At 40.2% G+C, this 10,446-nt stretch overlaps 1 protein-coding gene across 1 annotated transcript in view; it reads left to right on the plus strand.

The window, feature by feature from the left end:
* The window catches only part of DPF3 (double PHD fingers 3), a 244,816-nt gene extending 235,125 nt beyond the window's left edge, over positions 1-9,691 (plus strand). Inside the window, exons 10-11 of the mRNA XM_088024537.1 lie at positions 8,907-8,988; positions 9,530-9,691. Coding sequence (XP_087880663.1) covers positions 8,907-8,988; positions 9,530-9,600 — 153 coding nt within the window. The 3' untranslated portion in view covers positions 9,601-9,691. The remainder of the gene's footprint in view (positions 1-8,906; positions 8,989-9,529) is intronic.
* Positions 9,692-10,446: the final 755 nt, after the last annotated feature.

Below are 10,446 nucleotides of genomic sequence, written 5' to 3' on the forward strand. Positions count from 1 at the left end.
TTATCATAAAGTATGTAATGCCTGGTACATCTCTTTTTTGTGAAGGTAGCAGCTATTGATGACCTTCAGTGAGATTGACTATTTCATTAGAGGTTGCAAAATAGTGATATTCTTACTTTATAAAATCTTCTTTGTTTACTAGCTGGAGTAATTCTGCAAAGAGAAACTTTTCTAACCTCATATTTGGTTACTCTCAGGTTTAGATTATATAGAAAAGATAGGATAAATGCTTGCTTTTTTCCCTTTATCAGTTTTCAAAATCATATTTGGTTACTCTCAGGTTTAGATTATATAGAAAAGATAGGATAAATGCTTGCTTTTTTCCCTTTATCAGTTTTCAAAATCACAAGGTAGTTTCAACACCTACTCATGAAAAAAAAAACACTCAAGAAAATTGGAATTGTGGGATACTTTCTTTGTTTTTTTTTTAAATATGAGTGTGTTATTTATTTCTAGAGCTTACTGATGGTTATTTTTTTTAAATTTTTTATTGTTATGTTAATCACCACACATTACATCATTAGTTCTTGATGTAGTGCTCCATGATTCACTGTTTGTGCATAACACCCAGTGCTCCACGCAGACTGTGCCCTCTTTAATACCCATCACCAGGCTAGCCCATCCCCCCACCCCCTCCCCTCTAGAACCCTCAGTTTGTTTTTCAGAGTCCATCGTCTCTCATGGTTCGTCTCCCCCTCTGACTTACTCCCCTTCATTCTTCCCCTCCTGCTATCTTCTTCTTTTTCTTTTTTCTTAACATAGGTTGCATTATTTGTTTCAGAAGTACAGATCTGTGATTCAACAGTCTTGCACAATTCACAGCGCTCACCGTAGCACATACCCTCCCCAATGTCTATCACCCAGCCACCCCATCCCTCCCACCCCCCACCACTCCAGCAACACTCAGTTTGTTTCCTGAGATTAAGAATTCCTTATATCAGTGAGGTCATATGATACATGTCTTTCTCTGATTGACTTATTTCACTCAGCATAACACCCTCCAGTTCCATTGTGGGATACTTTCTTAATATGATAAACTTTTTATACCTTAGAACTAAAGCCATTATTTTATTTAATGAGGAAACACGAGAGGCATTTCTACTAAGATCAGGAACGAAGTAAGGATGCCCACTATTTTCATTATTATTTATCATTATTATAGAGATATTAGCTACTGTGATTAGAAAAGAGAAATCAACTAGAGGTGTAAGAATAGTAACAAAGTAGCAAAACTCTATTTCACAAACTATAACAGTATATCTGGGAAACCCTAGAGAATCAATGATAAAGCTAACTCAAACATTAAAGGTAGCAGGATATAAAATTATCATACAAAAATTAATAGCCTTCATATGCACAAATAACAACCAGTGAGAGGATATAATAGTAGAGAAATCCTACTCATAATAGCAACAAAAAGGAAATACTTAGAAATAAGATTAACAATAATGTGTAAAACCTATATGAAGAAACAAAATTTTGAAGAAAATTTTAAAGCGCTTGAAAAAAAACACAGAGGTAGACCTGAGCAAATGGAAGGACATTGTGTCCTTGTGTGATCTTGGATAGAATGATTCAACACTATAAAGATGTCAGTTATTCCTGAGTTAATTTACAAATTTAATTCAAACCCAATTAAAACACCAAATAGACAAATTGATAGTAAAGTTCATATGGAAAAATAAACATGAAAGAATAGTCAAGAAAACACTGAAAACAACAAATTATGAGGGGAGACTAGCTGTACCAGACATTAAAGTATACTATAAAGCCTCTAATTAAAACAGTATAGACAAATAGACCAATGGAATAGAAAAGAAACCCATAAATGGACCCGGCTACGTATGGATCCTAGTGTTAGGATAAAGGTTGCCTCTAAAACCACATTTTCGTGAATGGTGCTGAGATAATAGGGTAACCATTTGGGAAAAGATAAAATTAGGTCCATATCTCACATAATGCATAAGAATAGTCTCCAAATGAACTGGGGATCTAGATATAAAAAATAAAACCATATTAGTGTTAGAAGAAAACATGGGTGAATTCTTCTTTAAATATAAGGAAAGACTGGGGCGCCTGGGTGATGCAGTTAGTTAAGTGTCTGACTCTTGGTTTCAGCTCAGGTCGTGATCTCAGGGTCATGGGATGGAGCCCTGCATCAGGCTCTGTGCTCAGCGTGGAGTCTGCTTGAGATTCTCTCTCCCTCTCTCTCTGCCCCTCCTGTTCATGTGCGTGCTCTATCTCTCTCAAAAGAAATAAATAAATCTTTAAAAAATATATATAAGGAAAGATTTTCTATGACTCAGAATTCAGAAGCAATAAAAATACTGACAAATTTGGCCACAAAAAATTTGCATAGTAAAAAACAGATAAAGTAAAAAGACAACGAACAAACTGGGAGAAAATGTTTACAGCATATACCACAGATAAAGAGCTAATATCCCTAATATGTAAAGAACTCTTAAAATTTGAGGGACAAGGGACCAGAAACCTGATAGAAGATGGGAAAAAGACGTGAAAGACAATTCACAAAAGATATAAAAATGACTATTTTTATACATTTGAAAAATGTATAAACATTTGAAAAAAAATAGTTTGAACACACTCATAATTAAAGATTTCAAATTGAAACAAAACTGGGATACTATTTTCTTACCCATGAAACTGGGGAAAAAAGTATGATAATACATTCTGTTGATGAAGCTGTGGGAGAAATTGGCATCCTCATACATTGTCAGTGGGAATACAAAGTGGTACCACTCTTCTGTAGGGACATTTAGCGATACCCAACACAACTACTATGCATTTACCTCTTGACTTAGTCATCTCATCTATAGGAATCTACCATAAAGATATAACACTATGAAAATATATGTGCATGAGGTTATTCATGGATGCAACTATTTATAATTATAAAGTATTGGAAATGACCTAAATGTTATGCAGAGGAATGGTTGGCACAGCCACACAGTGGAATACTTGCTGCTATAAAAAAAATGAAGCAAATTCCATACATTGATATGGAATAATTTCCAGTGTATTTCTAAATTTAATATCGGTAAATGAAGAAAGCTTAGTAAAGGCAATATCTGTATAATATGCTGCCATTCTTGTAAGCAAAGTGTAAGAAAATATACATGATGAACAGGAAACTAAAGAGACTGATTACCTAACGCAGTGGGTGGGAATGGCGTAGAAACAATGGGGAAGCAGGTGTGGGATAGTAGAGTGAGGGAAGGTGGCACTTCTCTGAGAATACATTTTTGTATAGCTCTGACGCTTAGGACCAAGGTACTGTTGCACATATCCTATTACAGGTAACTACCCAAATCAACCATGATGTAGGTGGCAGGGACTGAAACTGGAATATGAACAGTAGCAAATGAACCTGACTGTAATGCAAATAGATAGAGCAACTGTACTGAGGGGCAGGGAAGGAAAGAGCCCACTTTTGCAACCTTAGAAAGAAGTATATGACTGTGTATTTTAAGGCTAAAGGCAGAAATGACTACATAATTATTATACTTTAGTTAGTAAATGCGTTTCTTACAGGCATGTAGTAAGTCAGTCATTCTGCAACTAGTTTATGTGTGTCCAGGTCTGAACTAATAACTATACATTGTGGTAATGAGAGCCAGGTTTCTCAATGTCAGAGAAAGAATAATCAAATAGAGGGAAGGCTAGACTGAATCCTATGGTGTTGGGTGGAATAGGGGGTATCGGGATTTTTTGATATAACATATTGTGTATATATATGCTTATATATATCTACAACTATATACATATATGCACACGTATGGATAGACACAGAAATAAATATAGGTGTATGCATGGGTACTACACATGCATTTACTTCCTAATTCTGTTGGCTGGGAGGGCCTAGAAACAATGACAACCCAGAGGCAATGAGGATCCATGGTACCCAGATATTGGTTTCTAAATACCGTTCTCCAGTAAAGGGAACTAGGAACCCTTGGATAAATGGCTGATGCTAGGGCTGGAAAATACAAGAGGAACCTGGAGCATCCTGTGGTACTAGAAAGTGAGGAAATGCTCAAAAATTGATAAGGCATGTCTAAAGGACACAGGAACCAACTTGAAGGAACTCCTAATGGCAAGTCTGGGACAAGTTGAACAACAAAGTAAATAATGATAGTATTGAATTATAACTCAAAGAACAAAATCCATACTGATATTTTAAAAATTTGAATAAATAAATAGGGAAGAGTTAAACTCTTCCTCAGAGCAGAATTACAGTTAATAAATGTAGAGGGAAGAAGGAAATCACCAATAGGCAAGCATCACCATTCTGGTTGTTGTAAATAAGAACAATCAATTGATGCCCAAATTAGTGGGCAAAAAGTATGGTCAGAAACAATATTTGCATAATCTCAAAGTATCTCCCTCACCAGATTACTTATTAATACATTACAAAGGGAAAAATGATAACATTACAGTGGAAAGACTGACAGACACTACCTTAACTATATGATCAGAGTAACATTACTAGTAACGAGACATATTGGTATTAATATGCCCCCATATCATGCACTGAGAAGGGCACATCTCTTTTGTAGTATTCTTGCCCAAAGTACATAGCCTCAATCTTCTCATGATAAAAGATCAGACAAACTCAAATTGAGTGACATTCTACAAAATCACTGGCCTAGTTTCTTCAAAAGCATCAAAGTCGTGAAAGATACAGAAACTGAGAAACTGTCATAGATTCAAGGACACTAAGACAACATGATGACTAAATGCAATGTGAGATCCTGGATTGGATGCTGGGAAAAGAGACAGAAGTGGGAAAATTAGTGAATTTCAAATGAGGTCTGCAGATTAGTCAATAGTATAATGTTAATATAATATCCTGCTTTTCATGACTGTACTATTGTAATGTAAGATGGTAACATTAAGGAAAGCTGAGTAAAGTGTGTACAGAAACTCTCTGTATCATTTTGCAACTTTCTCTGAGATGAAAATTCTATCAAGATAATAAATCAAAATATAATGGGATGTTTCTCTAGCATCTTCCAAAGGTGACAACTTTTTTTAAATAGTATTTTTATGAACTCAAGGATTTAAACATATTTGATTTGTTTCAATCCATTACAGTTAAAATTGTCCTATATTTGCCCAGTAAGAATGTAATCAGGTTGGATCTTGAGTCCTTTTGACATGACCCCAATAGTATTTGATGGTTTCCTTGTTTTCCAATATATGAAAATATTTATACATTTCATGCCCTGGACCTGGAGCCAGCCATTTCTTCAAGGACTCCTGGTTCCTTTTAGTGGGCAATGATCTTTAGAGAACAGAATAGGAGTGCTAGGGGTGCTAATTTTTACTGCATTAGTCATTATTTTGGGGCATTTTAAATGGACAGAACTAGAAAATATGTTTTGTTTGTTTCAAAGAAAAAATTCTGAATTTGTATGGATACTTGAATTTATACTGATACTTCTAATTCATACCCAGGACTAACTGTAGGGTTTTTACTTAAACTTCATCAATCTTACATCTCTATTTTCTTTCAAGTATGTCAAAATTCTTTTCAGTAACAACATAATTACTCATTTGATACATAAAGTTCTCAGAATATTAATTCCACTATTACCACCAACAATATAGTTGCTGGAAAGACACACACACACACACTTATTGTTCTTAAGGTATATTTGACTCAGGATGTATAGTCAAATACTTGTTTTAAAGTCACTTGGAATAGTTACTTTCTGTGTGGTTATGCCATCAACTAATACATAATTAGATTCACTTGTTTCATTTTTTTAAGGACAATAACAGTGTGAATTTTGTTTTAGGACTATGCAAAATATTACTGGTTCCGGAATCAAGTCTATTAAAATAAACAGGAAATTCAAAGAAATCTAGCTTCTATCTCTACTCTTCCCTCACTCTGCTCATAGGTGACCATTTAAAAAAATTATGGCTTATTTTGTCGTTCTATTTAAATATAACATATTACATGTATATGTGTATGAATCCAAAAGAATTTGTGTGTATGAATCCAAAAAGAAAGAATGTGTTTTCTTATATAATAGTAACAGACACACCTGTTTTCCTCACCTTGCTTTGAATTCACTGGATATCCTTGAGATTACTCACTCCACCACAATATATAGACATAATCTTAATTTCTTCCTACAGCTGCATAGTTCTTCATTAGTTTATTTAACTAGTCTCTTATTGATAGACATTTGGGTTGGTTCTGGTCTTTGGCTTTACAAATAGTGTTAATACAGAGGCTTCTCACTGAGTTGGCAGAGCTGTAGGGGAGGAATCAAGGAGCGAGGCTGCTTGGGCAGTAGGGTTCCTCTCACATAGTCAGAGATTTACCCTGTGCATCCCATAATGGGGTTTCCATTCTATTGGAACTTGTTCTTGGGTACTTGGGAGTAAGAGGTACTTAAATTATATTTTTCATTGGGGTCAACATGAGCTGGCTGATCTGGGTGGTTTTGACAGGCAGCTATCCTGAAAAGCACATGAGAAAGAAGAGAATGTAGTGCTAGACAACAATCAGCCCATGAAAAATGTATTTAAATCCACAGACGCCTGGTTTCCCTTTGGGAAAGTCTAATCCAGGGTATTCTACCTTCTTGTATTTCTTGTGTCAGCATTATAGCAGGAGTTATGTGTCTTTAAGACTTTAGTAATACACTTTCTGAAAAGTCTCTCCCTATTTTCTGTTCCCATCCTAACTTGTTCCTCCTTGTATTATTCCTAAATCATATTGTAATTAGCTTACTTCAGCTCCAAGACAATGGTGTAGCTTTTTTTGGAGTTAACCACACTGTCCGGGTTTTCATCCTACCTCTCTGACTGTATGTCTTAGTCCCTTTTATCTCTGCCTGTACCTTAAATTTGGTGTTCCCAAGGGTCTGTTTTTGGTCTTTATCTCAGTAATGTTTTTTGAGTCCTTGATTTTTCAGAAAATTCAATGAAAACTATGGACTTACTCTTTTCTCCGAAAAATGTACATTTGTACCTATACACAAAGTTGTGCATATATTTTCAAGAAGTTCATGGACATCCCTCTATGAGCTCAAGTTCAAGGACATCTGTGACATACTCTGGGCTTCCTCTCTCAGGCCCTCCATTATCATCTAAGCACCAATGACTCCTAAATCCATAATTCATGATCAGGCATCTCTCCTGATGTCCAGCTGCCTTCAGGGCATCTCCATTGCCTGATCTGTAGATGTGTAGAACATGTCTTTAGCTGAGGCTGCCTTCTGGCTCCCATGGATCTACTCTTCTGCCCATGTCTCAATGGGTAGCTATATCATCTGGCTTGCTGACTAAGCCACAATCCAGGAGACATTCTTGATTTCTTCGCTGTCATTTTCCACATCTAATCATTAACTTTTAAATGGAAACAAGACCATTGTCTTTCCCCCATGCCACAACCCTAGTTCAGTCCACTATCACCTCTCACCTGGATGGTGGCAGTAACATCCTAAGTGGTCTTCCAGCCTCTAGGACCAACCTTCCTCCACCCAGCTATCTATTCTTACACAGCAGCTAGGGAGCTCTTTCTAAATTCCATGTGTGACTAGTCACTCCTCTGTTGCTAACTCTTCAAAGGCTTCCCATTGCCCTGTTGAAAGGTGTTTGTGTGATAAAAAAGGTCTTTCATGGTATCTCCTGCCTTATTGCTTGCTTGCTGGGTTTTCCAACTTCAATATCTACTTTTTTCCAGGATCTCTGTGCTGAGGGGAGCCAGGGTGAGATTTGATGCAAAACTTAGTTTTGCAAACGTCTTACAAGCCATCCAAGCAGGTCCAAAGAATAGAGCAGAGCTGAACCTGAATAATGGGGAGCAGATCACAAATGTATAGCTCCTGTGTGCAAGTTCTGAAGGAGATGTGGAGATAAAGAGTTAAGACAAGGTTCTGCCCCAAGGGCCTTACAATCTGTAAAGGAGTGGACAAAGGAGGCATAGTCCAAAGGAACTATTCAAGAAAACAATTGTGTGTAGATGTCTACCACATGCCAGACTTTGCGGCGTGAAGGAAAACGCAATTAACTGTCATAAGAAAGAGAGAGGACTGTGGGGGATGCAAGAGGTGAGAGAACTTCCATTTGAGCTACATCAGTGACATCTCCGTAGGATGGAAGAGCTGGAAGACTTGAAGGGTGGGGAGGGAATGGTCTAGAAGAGCAGGGGTCAGGGACTGGGAGAGCATCTGACCAGAGGCTGCTGCAGGGAGCGAGGGTGCAGACTGCGTTCTTTGAAGTTTAATGCCATGCCAGAGGATTCTGTTCTCACCTGGGCTCCAGCCCCCACCCCTGAGGAGGCTCTGGAGATCTGAAAAGTGACATCGCATCGCATGCATTTCTCTATAGTCGCGTAAGGAAACCCTGAAAAGGTTCTGAGGCATCATAGATGTTACCATCAGATATGGCCGTTGCCCTTTTCACAGATGGAAAGGGTGAGGTTAAGAGGAATTCAGTTAACATTTGCAAACATTTAAAGTACTTTCTATGCACTAGGGAACACAGACATGCATAAAAGTGGTTCTCCTCCCTTATGGAAACAAGAGTTATTGGCTACAAGAGTTTAGAAGAATAAGGAGTCCCTTTAAACTTGAATGTGAGGTGGTAGTCAAGGAAGGCTTCTTGGAGGAGGTACGATTTAAGCAGAACCCTGAAGGGGGGGTAGGGCTGGCATAGTTGGGGAGGCAGAGGGGGCATTTCCAGGTATGGGCAAAGCACCAAGCATATTCAGGGGATAGTTGAAGACTTCAAATGGGGGCCTGGAAAGGGGCATTCAGGGAGGTGGGTCTGTACAGAATAGGCTGGAGGAGTAGGTGGGGCTGGACACTGGCCCTAAACAATTCACTCTCTCTCTCCTCCTCTCTACCTACTCTGTCTTCCACCAGGACCAGCTACTCTTCTGTGATGACTGTGACCGTGGCTATCACATGTACTGTTTAAATCCCCCAGTGGCTGAGCCCCCTGAAGGTAATGACGATGAGGTCGACAGTAGCAACAACAGCTACCCCCACCACTTAGGGAGCCCTCACTATGGTGCAGGCCTTGTGCTAAGTCCTTTCCATGTCTTATCTCATTCAATCGTCACAATCCTATGAGGTAGGTATGACCGCTACCATTTTACAGATGAGGAAACAGAGGCACGGTTCCACCCCCTGAAACTGCAGCTTGGGCGCCGAGGAGATGTCTCCTGGACGTGTGGCTGAGGTGGTGGGGAGGTGTGAGCTTCCAAGGGAACCGGCGCAGGCCTGGTGCAGCTGCTGGTGGTGCCCCGTCCAGGGACGAGGGGCTTTACAACAGTTCAGCTGATCACCTCGGAGCACTTAACTGTTTCCTGAACAGCACTTACCCTCTGCCGAGTTACAGACTCCAGCCCGTGTTCAGCACCGGGCCTCAGTCTCTGAACCGGGAAAGTCAAAAAGAGCAACAGGCTTGTGGAGTTAGGGCCAAGGGGCGGGGCCTGAGGGTGGGAGAGGGGCAGCTGGTCAGCAGGGCATCTTGTTTCTTGTAGGAAGCTGGAGCTGCCACCTGTGCTGGGAACTGCTCAAAGAAAAAGCCTCCGCCTTTGGCTGCCAAGCCTAGGGCCCCGGGTCACAGAACGTGACCTGCTTCTGGAGAGGCTGAGGCGGAGCCCACTTCAAACCAGATCATGCCCCCACTCCCAAATATCCAGACAGACCCACTGTAAGGAAAACCCGTGGTCACAGAGGGCTTGGACACGTGGAACCGAGAGGGTGAGGTGTCTGCTCACCTCCTACACACAGGTTCCAGTATTTCAGCCAGCCCCTCCTCGTTTCCACCAGAAGGATCTTGCACTTTTGAAGAACACCCCGAGCCCTGGCCCTGTGGAACCCCCTCACATTTACCCCGGCCCTGCAGCCCTCTCACTGGTTCCCATTTTAAGGGATGCTCTTTTGTGACCACCGATCAGTCACTCACATTGTAGTTTGGTGTTTTCTATCTATTGTGTTCCAAGAAATCTTCACACAGCCTCTCGCCTCCTGCTTTGGCTCTTTATCCTGAACTCAGCAGAGGAACAAAAGGCTGTGGAGAAGTTGTTATTTATTACAAGCCTCCCTGGAAACTTCTAGACTCAGAGTCGGGAGGCCATCTTGATGATGAAAATCCCTTTGATCCTTGGTCTCTGTGAAGAAGAAAAGCAGTTTTCGCCCCCCCCACCCCCCCATACCTAGTGCTGTCTGCAGCCAGGGTGGTCTTTTGATGGGGCTGGAGAGAGAAGTAGAAGTGCTGAGGGGCGGGCGGAAATGTTGGGAAGAAAATTCGGAGGCCACAGCCAATCAGTATTTGTTATCCATCGGGAGTGGCTTTGCGAGGGATCAGGCGTTGCGGTTCCTCGTTGACCTTCAGAGCTGGGGCGTCCTTGAGGTGAGACGAGCCACGGCCTATGGCCGGGGAACGATCCTAAGG

This window comes from Eumetopias jubatus, unplaced genomic scaffold (genome assembly GCF_037043125.1).
Source record: "Eumetopias jubatus isolate StellerSeaLion01/CBP00866 unplaced genomic scaffold, mEumJub1_p1.0 scaffold_7, whole genome shotgun sequence".
In the NCBI taxonomy this organism is placed as follows: domain Eukaryota; kingdom Metazoa; phylum Chordata; class Mammalia; order Carnivora; family Otariidae; genus Eumetopias; species Eumetopias jubatus.